The 16426-nt window shown below is 37.9% G+C and overlaps 1 protein-coding gene across 1 annotated transcript in view; it reads left to right on the top strand.

Moving 5' to 3' along the window:
• USP24 (ubiquitin specific peptidase 24) overlaps window positions 1-16426 on the top strand; it is a 184720-nt gene that overhangs the window by 41391 nt on the left and 126903 nt on the right. The window contains exon 2 of the mRNA XM_006839815.1: window positions 16058-16223. Within this exon, the coding sequence (XP_006839878.1) occupies window positions 16058-16223 (166 nt within the window). The remainder of the gene's footprint in view (window positions 1-16057; window positions 16224-16426) is intronic.

The raw sequence follows: 16426 nt of genomic DNA, 5'->3' as shown, positions 1-16426 counted from the left end.
TGCTATGAGTCAGAACCGACTCAACAGCACTTAACAACAATTGTAGGTATTAAAAAGTATCAAAAATATTTTCATCAAAATAAGTGATAAATCAAAAGAGTTGTTGATAAACTCTGGGGATAGTTTCCCACTATATAGTGACGGCATTTATCACTGGAAATTGGAAAGCTTTTGTTTCAACACATAAAAGTGCTAACGTTTTTTACATAAATTATTAATAGTAAGTGTTATTCGAAACATTTTGAAAATAGAAGAAATTATAATATTAACAAAGAAAACAGAATTAATGCATTCAGGCTTTGGTATTAGAAAATAATAGTGACTATACCCTAGACTGGCAGACGAATGAACTAATCAGTCTTAAAAGAACCACACCCTGTATGCTTAGAAGCGAGAATGATGAAACACCTCACTTATTTTTGCATACCCACTACTCCCATGTCAGTTTGTCAAACTCTGGTGACTTGCATGGTGGTGTGGTGCTGGCTATTTCGCCAGTATTTTAAATACCAGCAAAGTCACCCATGGTGGAAAGGCTTCAGCAGAGTTTCAGATTAAGACAGACTAGGATGAAGAAGAGGAGTACTACTTCTGAATGTTTAGCCACTGAAAACCTTATGAATAACAGTGGAACATTTCAGATATAGTACCAGAACATTGACAGACATGGCACTAGAAGATGAAAACATAATGACTAGCAGCAGACAAGCTAAGACAGATGAGGAAGGAGTGGCAGAGTACTTTTGAATGGTTAGCCACTGAACAGCAGTGGAACATTGTCAGATACAGTGTCTGAAGATGAACCCCTCAGGTTGGAAGGTATTCAAAATTTGACTGGGGAAAAGCTGTCTTCTCAAAGTTGAGTTGACTATAATGAAGTGATGAAGCTTTTGGGTATTCATTTGCTGAGGAGACACAACTCAAAAAGAGAAAAAACTGCTACAGCTATTAATAATAGGAACATGGAATGTACAAAGTAAGAATCTGGGAAAAGTGGAAATTGTAAGCAATGAATGAAATGGAATGCATAAGGATTGATATATTAGGCACTGGTTGTATCAGCTGGAGAAGACAAAGTATAATAATGAAATATTCGAAGACATGAAGTTAGAAAATCAAAAGGGAAGAACACGCCCAGCATTTCTGAAGTCAAAAGAACCAATGGGAAAAAGTTAAGCCTTGACTTGGCAAGGATTCTATGGCCAAATATTGACTGATACAGAAAGCATCAAAAGAAGATAGAAGGAATACACATAGTCACTGTACCCAAAAGAAACAGTTGATGTTCAGTCATTTCAAGAGGTGACATGTTACCTGGAGTCCATGGTACTGAAGAAGGAAGTCCAAGTTGCAGTGAAAGCATTGACAAAACACAAGGCATCAGGAATTGATGGAATATAAATGAAATCTTTTAACAAACTGATGAAGCTACAGAATTGTTCTCTCATCTATGCCAGAAATTTGGGAGACAGCTACCTGGTCAGCTGATAGGAAGAGATCCATATTTGTGTCTAATCCAAATTGAGGTGACGCAAGGAAATGTGTAAATCATTGAACAATATCATTAATATCCAATGCAATGTACATTGTCCTGAAGATAATTCAAAAAGGGTCACAATAGTACATTGACTAGGAATTGCCAGAAATTCAAGTCAGATTCTGAAGAGAACACAGAACAAGGGATATCATTGCTGATGTCAGATGGGTCTTGGCCGAAAGCAGAGAATTCCAGAAAGATGTTTATTTGTACTTTATTGACTATTCAAAGTTTTTCAACTCTGTGGATCATAACAAACTATGGATAACATTGCAAAGTATAGATATTCCAAACATTGAATTGTGCTCATGAGGAATTTGTACATAAACCAAGAGATATTCGTTTGAACAGAACAGGGGGATTCTGAATGTTTTAAAATCAACAAAGTTATGTGCTAGGGTTGTATCCTTCCACCATATTTATTCAATCTGTATGTTGAGCAAATAATCTGGAAGAATGTGGCATGAGGATTGGAGGAAGACTCGTTAACAACCTGTGATAATACAGATGATATAACCTTGCTTGCTGGAAGTGAAGTGAACTTAAAATACTTGCTGTTAAAGATCAAAGTCTGGGTTGCACCTCAATGTAAAGAAAACAAAAATCCTCACAATTGGACCAATAAATAATACCATGATAAATGGAGAAAAAAATTGAAGTTGTCCTAGATATGAAGTCTCAACATCTTGTTTCAAAGGAGCAATCTGGCTGTACTTCGAACACAGATTTGTTTGTTCTCCATTGTACTTTTAATATTCTTCTCTAACAATGCAACTCAAATGCATTAGTTCTTCTATGTTGTTGTTGTTGTCAGGTGCCATCGAGTCAGAACCGACTCATAGCGACCCCATGCACAGCAGAACGAAACAATGTCCGATCCTGGGCCAACCTCACTATCGCTCCCTGACTTGAGTCCATCAATGATGCCACCTGGCCAATCCATCTTGTTAGAGGTCTTCCTCTTTTTCTCTGACCCTCCACCTTACCCAGCATGACATCCTTCTCCAACGATTGTTTCCTCCGGACAATATGTCCAAAGTATGAGAGATGAAGCTTAGCCATCCTGGCCTCCAAGGAGCACTCTGGCTGCACTTCTTCCAAAACAGATCTATTGGTTCTTTTGGCAGTCCATGGCACTTTCAGTATTCTCCTCCAATACCACAACTCAAAGGCATCAATTCTTCTACGATCTTCCTTATTCACTGTCCAGCTTTCACATCCATATGAGGCTATTGAAAACACAATGGCCTGGGTCAGGCGCACCTTAGTCTTCAAGCTGACATCTCTGTTCTTCAATACTTTAAAAAGTTCCTGTGCAGCAGATTTGCCCAGTGCAATACGTTGTCTGATCTCTTGACTGCTACTTCCGTGAGTGTTGATAGTTGATCCAAGAAGAATGAAGTCCTTGACAAATTCTTCTATAGTCTTCCATATTCACTGTCCATTATTTACATGGGTATGACGTTACTGAAAATAACATGCCTTGGTTGAAAGCACACTTTAGTCATCAAACTGATGTCTTTGCTCTTGACCACTTTAAAGAGTTCTTGTGCAGCAGATTTGCATAATGCAATGTCTCATTTAATTTCTTGACTGCTGCTATTGATAGTGGACCTAAGCAAAATGAAGTCTTTGACAGCTTCAATCTTTTCTCCATTTATCTTGTTATTTATTGATCCAGTGGTGAAGGTTTTTGTTTTCTTTACATTGAGGTGCAAATGATAGTGAAAGCAGTGGTCTTTGATCTTTATCAGTAGGTATTCTAAATGGTAGCTGGGAACTATCTGGTCTCAGGATTGCGGACACTGATGTTAGTGTGGTTCACTGTTCCACTGGACTAATCATTTCCATGTATCTTCAGTTTTCTTCACTCTTCTCTCCTCTGGATGGGAAGAAACTGCTAGTTTTGCACGAACTTTCTGAATACCCCTTGTTTTATCTATAGTCCTCTGCCTGAATGCTTTTTCCATTAAACTTCTTCATCTGTGTTTACTTACACATTCCAGTGTGTATGCTTGCACAAAGACGCACATAGACTAGCCCTTTCTCCACTTTCACATGTTAACTACTCTCCCAATATATGAATTTTCTTATTTCCAACACTAAGCATTTTGTTGTTGTTGTTAAGTGCCGTCAAATTGGTTCCGACTCATAGTGACCCTATATGGAACACAGCAGTTTTTCTATAGATAACGTTTATAATCAATTAAGAATAACTGATCACTAATGTTTGCTTGAGTGTCGCTGGGATTTGACAACTAATGAGAAAATACAACATTTCAGAATTCTTTTTAAAAGACAAATACATAATATCTGTTGGGAACTATTTTACAATAGTATAACACGGAGTGACTTTGTGTGTATTCTCTTGTTCAATCTGTAAGAGGCAAGCTCTATTCAAAGTGATGACTCAAAGTATTAAAGCAATCTAAATATGGGTTCATGTCACTAGTTGCCCCTCTCTGTAATTCCCTATTTCTTTGTTTTGGCAGCAACTTCCTCTAAATGTAATACTGCTTTGCATCCGTTTCTAGGCTGTGTGTACAGCATGTTTATTTTCTCCTTTGTCAAGCCAAGGCAAGATTATCAAGACAAGAATGTTCACTACTTAATAGAAAGCGCAAGAGATTTTTGCCCATCAAATCTTAAATGTATCATATTTTAAATGCGATTGAAAACTATTTAATGGGTATTTGTGTTATTTTTTATTATAGTTCATTAGGAACAATTCAGTGTGTTTTGCGATTTAGATATGATAGTTGTATGCAGTTGGCCCTTGAGCAACACAGGTTTGAAATGAATGGGTCCACTCACACATGGATGTTTTATCAATAAGTGTATTAGAAGGTGTTTATGACAATTTGAAGAAACTCTGATGAACGTAGATAGTCTAGGAACATTGGGAAAATTAAGAAAATGTTAGACCTGTCATGAATGCATAAAATATATGTAGCTGCCAGTCTATTTTATTATTCATACCATTTACTATTGTAAAATGTTAAAATTTATGCATACAAACACAGATACTGGTGCATGCCACCATTCCTGTTGAGAGAATTGTGAACAAGCTTAAAGATAGTTAAATCACAACATTAAATTATGACCAAATAAAATTAACTGACAAATACTGTACTATTAAAATTTTGTAGTCTCTCTTCTTGTTGATATTGTGCGAAATTCAAGTGTTTGGAGTATCTGCTTAAATCTTTGTGTGTGACAAATCATCTCCTCATTCTTATTGTTGTTAAGTGACATCCAATTGGTTCTGACTCATAGTGACTCTGCGTAGGGTTTCTGAGGTACAGCTGGGGGGTTTGAGCTTCTAACCTTGTGGTTCACAGTATAGTGCTGATCTTACAGTTCTCCCCAGAAATCCCAACTCCTTGTTGTTGTTGTTGCTAAGTGCTGTCAAGTGGATTCTGACTCATAGAGTGCCTGTTGACCTTGTAGTTCAAACTGACCTTGCAGTCCAGCAAATTAACCTGCAGCACCACGTCAGGACTCCTCCAGTAAATTGTATATTTTGGTAAAAAGTACTCTCTCTGTTGTTTTTCTTTTTATTTCATGCAATTCCATAAAACTTATATAAACACAAAGCGACTCATATGAAGTGCCATTAGTGATGCTGGAAGTGCTCCCAAGAAGCAAGAAAAAGCCGTGACATTACAAGAAAAAGATGAGTTACTTGATAAGTAATTGATCGGCAGCTGGGATTGCCCACCATTTCAACATAAAGGAATCCAAATAAGGACTACTGTAAAAACAAAAGGCATGCAAATTATTGTAACTGTAATTACAGCTACACTAGCAGGTGCCGAAGCCTTGCAGTTTTTGGGAAATAAATTTTTATCTTATCTTGAAATGCTGTTTTTATGTGGGTGCAATATAATAATGCACGTAACATAAAAACTATCTGGTAATTGGCTGTGTATGTTATTGATAGGCTTCAGGTTAGCAGTAGGCGATTAGAACTTAAGTTTCTGGGCAGTCAGAAATTATATTCAGATTTTCAGGTGCACCAAGGTCAGTGCCCCTAACACCTGCATTGTTCAAGGGTCAGCTGTACTCGTATTTCGTGATTGTCATTAGATTAATTTTTATTAGTCAATTTTTAAAATAGTTTTATTGAGATATAATTCATATACCATAAAGTTCACCCATTAAACTGTATATTTGCATGTTAAGATGCTTGACTATCTTATGAATATTGGTTTCCCTTGCCTACTATTGTAAAATAAACACTTGAGGAGTACAGAAAGGAATATCCAGAAACATGACTATGGAAAGCTGGTAAACCCGTCTTCAGCCTATAACTGTTTGGAATACCTAAAAGGAAGGGGTGCTAGAACTTGCACAGTGAAAGAGGTATCTTGCGGAGCCTTTGTAGTATATAAGACCTTAGGTGGAATCTTGATCCCTATCCAGAACCTTCTGAGGTGGGAAATTCCCACTTGACAAGACAAGCAGACTAGCCTGTAGCAACTAGAGGAACAGAAGATCCTTCTTGAAAGAAAGACCAGCAGGAAAAATAAAAAATAAAAATGACAGTCGGATTGGCTATCACTGGAACAAGGAAGTTGTTTGCTGGGGAGCCATCAAGGCAAGCAATCAAGTCCCTCCAGGACAAACCCCCCTCCAAGACTGAAGCTCAAAGGGAATACACGAGCAGGCATGTAAACTTGCTGGCGACCACGTTGGTCTACTGGTGGGTGGAAGTGGGTGGAAGCAGCAATGAAGATGTGGGCTGAGTCCGACCATGTTACATAGACTCCTGTTGACCTGGAGTATGGTGAGACCTGGGCACTCCTGAGCCCATGGACAAGGACATAGCCACAGAGGGCTAGAGCTGAGAGTGAAATGTCAAGCTGATAGGAAGTGAGGGGAGATGCACAAGAATGCTCAAACCTGCAGATAGTACCCATTTGACCTAGCTTCAATGGCCAGATGATCAGAACTCGACTAGAGGAAGGCCAGAAAAAAAGTGTAAATCATTACAATTTGATGGAACTTGACCTGTACTTATTAATGTAGTATATTAAAATATCAACCAACAGGGAAGGAATCTTCACAGCAAGGATCATTCCCATTCCCTCTGTACACAGGGTTGATAGGATGGGCAACTTAAGACACTGGCTACCTAACATAGGGGGCTATAAAGGCATGAAGTGACTGGCTTACAAGTTTTCAAGAGGGAGTTTAGTTTCAGAGTGTGCAGGGGAAGGTAGAATCCCCACTGAGTGGTTTTCATCCTTTCTAGACAAGTCTGGTGAAAGGGGATGGGGATAAGACCCTTATGATTCAGTAGTAAATAATTATTATCATGATGAATTGCGATTGTCACAACTGTAAAGGTAGAAGTTTTGTAGCAAAAAGGGAGGGGGGGGAGGAGTGATTGATCTTACAGTCCAGGAACGGAGGACCCTGGGACTATCAAGGGAGAAGAGTGGGAGTGGAGTGTGGGACCCTACCTAGAGAAGTGGCAATGCTAGAGACGGAGGCAGAGATGATGACATGGAGAGATGGATCAGCTAAGGACTCTAGACTCAAGGAGGGAGAGGTGCTGTGTGCTGGCAGCCAGGGGACAGGCTTACAGGATGTGCCCTCTGGTTGTTTGAATTATTATGTATTCCTGAGTGTTTTAGTGTACATCAAAAAAAATAAAAATAAAAACAACAGAGGGAATAGAAGCAAATACTGTTGAATGATGATGCATGGAGGAGATTGTAATTGCAATGAAACAAAATATAATAGTATGAGAGCAAAACTGATGTTCTCCCATGTAACTACTCAATTCACACACAAAACACTTAAAAAAAAAAGTGTAAATTTGCAGAGTTGTGTAGCCACCCCAACTTATCTAACTGTAGAATATTTTCATCTCTCCCAAAAGCTAAGAGAAACTTTATACTCATTATCAGTCACTCCCAGTTTCCTCTTCCCCCTAACCTTTGGCAGCTACTAATCTGTTTTCTGTGTGTATGGATTTGGCTGTTCTGAACATTTCATGTAGTTGGAATCATTTTATGAATGTGGTCTTTTATGTCTTACTGCTTACACATATCATAATATTTTTGAGTTCCATGTTACAACATACATTGATACTTTGGCCTTTTTTAGCACTACAGAATATTCCATTGTATGGATAAGCCATATTTTGTTTATCCATCAGTTAATTAACATTTAGGTTGTTTCTACCTTTTAACTGTTAGAATAATAATGCTATGAACATTCACATACTAGTTTTCATTTGGACATATACTTCTAATCCTCATGGATATATACCAAGGAGTAATTGTTGGATCATATGAGAACTCTATGATTAATTGCCCTTTTTTTCTTAGGGTTGCAGTTAGGTTTGTTTTTATTTATTTCTTGGAATCTACTTGTTTTCCTCTTCATTTAGAAGTTCTTTACATTATTTCCTCTTCTTTATGGATTTTTGTTGTTGTTGCAAACGGGTATCTCTGGTTCCCTATTTTCAGTCTTGTAGGTTTGTTTTACTTCCTCTTCAGGGCCGCTATGAGTTGGAACTGACTCGACATCATTTGACAACAGCAGCATGTCTGGATTAAGCTTGGGTGATAATGTCATGTATGTTAGCCTCAGATTGTTGTCTACTGTTGTTAGTTCACTGTTCAAAGAACTCCCTTTAGTATTTTTTATAAGTTTGGTCTGGTTTTTGCAAATTCTTTTAATTTCTGTTTATCTAGAAATGTCCTAATTTTGCTGTCATATTTGGTGGACAGTTTTGCTGGTTGGCAATTTTTTTTCTTTTGGATTTTTATATATGTCATCCTTTGTCTTCTTGCCTACATGGTTTCTGCTCTGAGTTCTACATGGTTTAATCTCCTTTGTATGTAATCTTTGTGTTTTTCCCAAACGACTTTCAGGATTTCTCGCCTTGTCTTTGGTTATGAAAACTTTTATTGTAATAAGTCTTGTGATTTTCTTTCATGGTGTATTTTGTTTGGTGTTTGTTCAATTTTCTGTATGCATATCTTATCTTTTATAATGTTAGGGAAGTTTTCTTCCAACAATTCTTGGACAATTTTTTCTCTATCTCTTTTTTAAAATCTTTCTGTCCTGAAATCCTAATCGTGTGTAAATATTGTTGTTGTTACTGTTGTCCCACATAAATTTTAGACTTTCTTTGGATTTTTTGTTCCTTTTTCCGATGGTTTCTCTCGCAGGTGTATAAGATATCTAAATATATTTGTTTTAAATTTCTTATCAAGTAGTTCGAGTACCATTTCTGGTATTGTATTTTCTTACTGTGTTTTGGTCACTTTGTTTGAGGCACTGTGTCTTGTTTCATAGTGTAAGCTGAAATTGTGGTCTCATTGCATTTATAATCAGTTGATGATTTTATGTTGGTGTGTTCTCAGGCACCGCCTGTCTCCTGGTGGATGTGATGAGTCTGAAAGTGTGAACGCAGTTCTCTGTTTGTGTTTCTTAGTTCAGGGTGGGCTTATGCGCCTCTGCAAGCAGGGATGGTCCACCAGACTCCAGGCAGGGAGGAGGGGATGCCACAGGCTACTGGGCTAACAAGGGTGGGAACTGGCCATGCCCCCAGTTGCCAGGAAGGAGTGAGGAACCAGGGAGAATCACACTGCCCTTGCCACCAACCTTCAGCCTTGTCCTGTGCTTCCAGACCACTGAGCTTATCCACAGTTCAAGATGCTCAAGATGGCCAAGCTGCTTCAGGCCAGCAAACAGCCTGCCCATGTTCCTTCTCTTGCTGTTCTGTTCAGCTTCCTCTTCCAGTCATCACTCCATCTACCTCGATCCTGTCTTGAAGCTCAGGATTCTAGGAGCACTGTTTGTATCTGTTTCACTTGGCCTCCCATGTCGTTGTTGCTTAGAGTCTGCTTAGCATGTCTGCCTGTGCCTTCATCTTCTCTGTGATTATTAACTTTTAAGGAAATGACAAACTGTTTTGCAAAGTGCTATATCATTGTATAAGGAGCTCTGGTAGCGTTGTTGTTGTTGTTATGTGCCGTAGAGTCGGTTCTGAGTCATAGCAACCCTGTACAGGGTTTCCAAGGCTGTAAATCTTTACGGGAGTAGAAAGCCTCAGCTTTCTCTCGCGAAATAGCTGGTAGTTTCGAACTGCTGACCCTGAGGTTAGCAGCCCGATTCGTAACTACAGCCTCGGAAACCCTATACAGGGTCCCTATGAGTAGGAACTGACTCCATGACACACAACCGCCACCATCACCATAACATTTTATAATCTCACTAACAATATAACTGGCTCCGCTGTACTTTATAATATCCTCATATAGGTGAAATGTATCATTATGGTTTTGATTTGTATTTCTCTGATGACCAGCTGTACTGCCCATCATATCATATACTTATTGGCCATTTGTATATATTCTTTGGAGAAATATCTACTCAACTTTTTTTTTTCTTTCTAATATGTTTTGAAGCTTTTATTTTATTGTGAATTGAGTGAAGGTTTACAGGACAGATCATTGCAATGATTATAATTCCCTCCATTCACCATCAGGTAACAGTATTTACCTTTATTATCCCCCCCCCCTTTTTTTTGTCTTTTTATGTGCACATACTACATTGAAAATACATATTCTTTTAAATTTCCAAAGGGCACATTTTATACGCCAGCCTCCTGCCTGCAGGCACACTGCCTTGCTCAGTCCATGGACCTATAGCCCTCTGCTGCTCTGTCTCTCTATGCCATTGCCTCTGCCACCATCTCTGTTGTCACCTCCTCAGGTTCTTTTTAACAGGGTTGCTTACCTTTTGATTACTGAGATGTGAGAGGTCATTTATATTCTAGATACAAGTGCCTTGTCAGATACATGATTTGCAGATGCTTTCTCCCATTCTGTTGCTTCTCTTTTCAACTTCCTTAATGGGATCCTTTGGTACACAAAAGTTTGTTATTTTAATGAAGCACAGTTTATCTTTTTTTAATGTTTTATGTCACTTGTGTTTTTGGTATCATGTGTAAGAAACAATGTTCTAATCCAAGTTCTCAACAATTACTCCTATGTTGTATTTTAGTTAAATTGTCGATGTGGTGTGAGGTACGGGTTAAATTCAATTCTTTTACTTGTGGCTATCCTGTTGTCACAGCACCAATTGTAGAAAAGGCTGTTCTTTCACTACTAAATTGTCATGTTATCCTTTCTGAAAATGAACTGACCCCCCCACCACACAAAAAGCAGCCATTGGAAACCCTGAGCTACTCCGGCATACATAGAGAGTCACCATGAGGCAGAATCAATTTGACAGAGACTTGTTTTTTTGTTGTTGTTGTTCATCTGTATTATTTCTGTCCCTCTGTTTGCTGTGGCTTTAGTTTGCTCTTTTTCTAGTTTCCTTAGATAAAAGATTGTTGTTGTTGTTGTTAAGTGCCATCGAGTCGGGTCCGACCCATAGCGACCCTGTACAGGGTTTCCGAGGGTGTAAATCTTTACGGGAGTAGAAAGCCTCATCTTTCTCCCGCGGAGTGACTGGTAGTTTCGATTAGGTTACTGATTTGATTGAGACCCTTTTTAATAAAGACATTTACAGCTATACATTTCCATCTAAACTGTGCTTTAAGTTTTGATATGTGTGTTTTTATTTTTAGTCATCTTGAAGTATTTCTAATTCCCCTTGTGATTTCTACTTTAACACATTGTTTACATCATATAATTGCCATGCATTTGTGAATATTTTAATTTTTTTCCTGTTAATGGTTTCTAGCTTTATATCATTGTGACTAGAGATTGTACTTCATATGATTTAAATCTTTAACAATTTACAAGACTTTTGGTCTCACAAGTGAAGTATACCTTTTATAATGTTCCATGTACACTTGAGAAGAATATATAGTCTTCTGTTGTTGGGTGGCATGTTTGGTGTGTGTTTGTAGGAGGTTTAGTTGGTTTATGTTGTTGATGCTAAGTGTCTTTAAGTTGGTTCTGACTTACAGCACCCCTGTATAGAGTTTCTGAGGCTGTAAATCTTTGTAAGAACAGAAAACCTCATTGAAGGATTATTATCTTCCTCCCGCGGAGCCGCTGGTGGACTCAAACTTCTGACCTTGTGGTTTCCAATCGATTGCTTATCATACAGAGCAACCATACTGTGGTTTACATCTTACCGTTGATCTTCGGCCTAGTTGTTCTGTTACTGAAAGTGAAATATTGAATTCTCTAGTAGCTGTTGAATTTTGTATTTCTCCCTTCAGTTCTATCAGTTTTTGCTTCAAGAATTGTGGGTCTCTTGTTGGGTACATTTATGTTTATAATTGTGTTATGTTTTCCTGATGGATTTCATACTTTTATCATTATAAGATGTTCTTTGTCTCTAGTTACAATATGCTTTGCAAAGTTTTTTTTTTTTCTTTCTGATATTAGTATAACCATTCTAACCTTTGATTATTGTTGTTTGCTTGCTTTATTTATTTATTTAAGGTTTTTATTATGGATTGAGTGAAAGTTTACAGGGCATATCATTAGTTTCATATTCAATAATTCATATAACTTGTTTCATTACATTGATAATAACCCCCTCCATATACCATTAGTTAAAAGTATTTCTCTCTATCCACTTGAGCTTTTTAAAAAACACACAAACAAAAAAACCCACTCAGTCATATATAATAATTTACATCTCCAAAGGGCTCGTTCTGCTCCTGGCCACCAGTTCTTAGTCCTTCTCTTCTTAGTTGATGAATCTAGAGTCCTCAGCTGCTCCCCCTCTCCATGCCCCCATCTCTGCCTCCATCTCTGGCACTGCTGCTTCTCTGGATAAGGTCCCGCATTCTGTTTGTGCGTTCCTCTCTTGATGGTCCTAGGGTCCTCTGTTTCTGGACTATTCCCCTTTTTTTGTTACAAAACTTCTACCTTTACAAGTGTGACAGTTGTGATTAGTCATGATAACAGATATTCAGTGTTGAATCTTACGAATCTTATCCCCATCTCCTTTCACCAGACCCATCTAGACAAGATGATAACTATTCAGTGGGGACTCTTTCTTTCCCTACACACTCTTAAACTAAGCTCCCTCTTGAAACCTTGTAAGCCAGTTACTTTGTGCCTTTATTGTCCCCTCATTTTAGATAGCCAATGTCTAAGTTGCCCATCCCTATCTACCCTGTGCACAGAGTGGATAGCATTGATACTTGATTTGAAGACTCTTTCCCTCTCTGTTGGTATTTAGAGTAATTGTTTGCTTTATTTTTATCACATCTTTTCATTTCATCTTCCTGCTACTTGTTTAAAGTTTAGTTCATTTATGTTTAATATAATTGCTAGCAGAGTAGTAATTACATTTTGCTAATTGCTTTCTATATGTGTCTTGCATCTCTTGGTACCTGTAACATCTCTATTACTGTTCTCTGATATTAAACAAATATTTTGTAACATGCATTTCAATTCCTTTGTTATCTCTCCCTATTCCTAGCCATTATTTTAATGGTTGCCAGGGGAATTGCAATTAACATTTAACTCTTTAACAGTCTAGTTTGGATTAATACAAATTTAATTTCAGTAACATACAAAATGTTTTCTCTATTAAAGCTTTCTTCTCTCCCTGCTCCTTTGTGCTGTTATTGTCACACAAATTATATCTTCATACATTATAAACCCATTAACATAGTTTTATGATTATTGCTTTATGCTTCTGCTTTTTACTTCAGATAAAGAGAAAGAATACTACATTAAAGTGTGTATTTGAGAGAGAATGGTGAGGGTGTGGTGGTGGGGAGAAGGGGATTCATTTTACTTTGGTGAGTTTTTAATAAAATAGAAGCTGTTAAAACTTTCACTGGAAAATATTTATTAAAATGCTCTCATTTTTGAAGTGGTAGAACTAATGATGGTTTAAAATTTTTGCTTATTCAGATTTCCTGACTTTTCTGTGAACAGGTCTTATTTGGTAATTTAAAGCATGAAATTATTTAGAAGCCAAATTATATTTTGGAATGGAATGGGCTTGTTATGTAGAGTATAACTTAACTTCATGTGTAAATATTAATACTGGATTTTCTTAGATTCTGTTTTCCAAATTCTATGCTTTCATATATTAAACTACATTATTAATTTTAAAGTAATTTTAGATTTACAGTTAAATTGCAAAAATAATACAAATTTGTATGTAATTTAATTCATGTTTTACAAATGTTAACTTTATCATATCTGCTTTTTCTTTATAATTATATGCTGTTATTGTTAAGTGCCATCCAGTCATTTCTGACTCATAGCAACCCTATATAAGGTTTCCACAAGGTCTGCAGTTCAAACTGATCTGTAGTCCAGTGCTTATCCTACAGCACCACACCATGTATATGTATTATGTTGTTTTTAAGTCTCATCGAGTCAGTTTCAACTCATAGCGACCCTACATAGGGTTTCTGAGGAGCGGCTGGTGAATTTGAACCGCCGGCTTGGCAGTCCAAACTGATCTTGCAGTCCATTACAGAATATATAATTATGCTTGTGTGTGTTTATTGTTTTTCCTGAAATGCTTGTTGCGAGTATGTTATAGACATGATGCGTCTTTATCCCTCAATATGGCAATGTGTGTGAACTAAAAAGTTATAAAAATCAGGAAATTGTTTCTTTTGAAGTCCAAGATAAAATTAAATAATAATAATTCCTTTTTCAAGATCTAACCCCAGGGTCTCATGTTGCATTTAGTCTCTCTCTAGTCTTCTTAGGGAGTCCTGGTATGGTACTGTACTGCTAACTACAAGGTTGTTGGTTCAAACCTACCAACTGCTCCTTGGAAACCCTATTCAGGGTCACTGGTGACACTGTAGGTTAATGCACTGTACTGCAAAGTCAGTTTGAACCGCAAAGCCGGTGATTCAAGTTCAACAGCTGCTCCTAGGAAACCCTATATAGGAGTCGCTGTGGATTGGAACCAACTTGAAGGCACTTAACAATAACAGTGGGTCAGAAGCGACTCAATGTCACTTAACAATAACAACACAGTGTTCTTAGGGAGAGCGGTAGCTCCATACTATAAGCACTGGACTACGAACCACAAGGTTTACAGTTCGAGCCCACCAGCCACTTCATGGAAGAAAGATGAGGCTTTATGCTCCCAGGAAGATTTAAAACCTTGGAATTCCCTATGTAGGGTCGCTGTGAGTCAGAACCTCCTCGATGGCACTCAACAACAGTATCTCCCTAAGTTATGACCTTGACAGTGTAGAAGAAGAAAGGCTATTGTAGACTTGCTCATTTTGGATTTCCTCATAGTTAGATTCAGGTTATACATTTTTGGCCTGGATACCATAGAAGTGGAGTCCTGGTGTGGCACTTTAGGATAAGCACTAGGTTGGTGGTTCAAACCCACCATCCACTACAGGGAAACCGTATACAAGATTGCTATGAATAGGAACCGACTCAATGGAACTTAATAACAAACCACCACAGAATTGATATCGTGCCTTTCTCTTAGTGCATGCTATCCGGGGACAGTGGTTGTTTTTTTTTGTCTCATTATTGATGATACTAAAGATTCTCCCCCTACCCCAAGGAAGTGCTCAGTTTTAATAGTTAATTACATATTTTTATATGGTTTGAATTTTAAACTCCTGATGTGGCACTGTGGGTTAATATGACAGACTGCAAAGCCATTTGAACTGCAAGGTTGGCAGTTGAAGCTTACCAGCTGCTCCTCGGAAACCCTATACAGGGTTGCTCTGGGTCGGAATTGACTTGATGGCACTTAACAACAACAACATAGAAATTAAGGAAGCATGGTGGCTCCATAGGATAAGCACTGGATTGTGAACCACAAGATCAGTGGTTCAGGCCTACTAGCTGTTTCATGGGAGAGAGATGAGACTTTCTGCTTCTACACAACTTAAAGCCTTGGAAACTCTATAGAGGGTCGCTAAGAGTTTGGAACTGATTCAGCGGCAGTTAACAGCAACAATAATGGAAATTTAAGGAGCGCTGGTGGTGCTGTAGGATAAGCATGGGACTTTTAACTACAAGATGAGTAATTCAAATCCATCAGCTACTCCACATAGCGACTCTGGATAGGGTTTCCGGGGAGCAGTTGGTGAGTTTGAACTGCTGACCTTGTGGTTCAAACCAGCATTGCAGTCCAGTGCTTATCCTATAGCGCCATAACAGGACTTCTTTCAGGGTAGTAAGGACTCTGGAATTGGTGTAGAGTGAGAAGTGAGTCAATAGTGAAGAGATGAAAATGGCAAATCTAGATTACTCTTTGGAGAAATGTGTTCCCTCATTTGAAAAAGAGAGGAGAGGGTCACTGTGATGAAGGTAGAGTTGATAATTTTATGAGAAACTGAGAGTTTAGTTTTGAAGTAAGAGATGAAGTCACCTTCTGAGAGAGGGAGTGGGATGGGACAGCCAGAATGGTAAGTTTGTAAGATTTGAGGTAGTCTGGGAGAAAGATGTGATAATGAGAAATATAAGTAGAATCCACATTGTTGGTATTATTAACTACCATTGATTAAATTTTAAAAATGACAGTAGTCACTAATAAGTTCATTTGCTTTCTATCCCAATCCCTTTTTGTCAGAAGAATGATGAAAATGGAAACTGCTCAGGAGAAGGAATTGAATTCCCTACAACAAATTTATATGAACTGGAAAGCCGTGTTTTGACTGATCACTGGTCCATTCCTTACAAGCGAGAAGAATCACTAGGAAAATGCCTATTGGCGTCAACCTACCTAGCACGACTTGGTAAGTTTTCAGACCTCAGATTCCATGAAATCATAAGAGGCCTGAGTTTACTCCTTCCTAGCACTTGCCTGACTTTGTAAACTTGGACAGATCATTTAATCTCTTCATCTTTGTTAATCTCCTCTAGAATCAAAGCTTTGAACTAAATTAGCTGTTTTCTTCTAGCTCTAAGAGAGTGTAAAACTCCTTAAAATATAATTGAA

The sequence above is a fragment of the Chrysochloris asiatica genome, unplaced genomic scaffold (assembly GCF_000296735.1).
Source record: "Chrysochloris asiatica unplaced genomic scaffold, ChrAsi1.0 scaffold00026, whole genome shotgun sequence".
Lineage (NCBI taxonomy): Eukaryota > Metazoa > Chordata > Mammalia > Afrosoricida > Chrysochloridae > Chrysochloris > Chrysochloris asiatica.
This window is presented reverse-complemented; position numbering and strand designations above follow the sequence as displayed.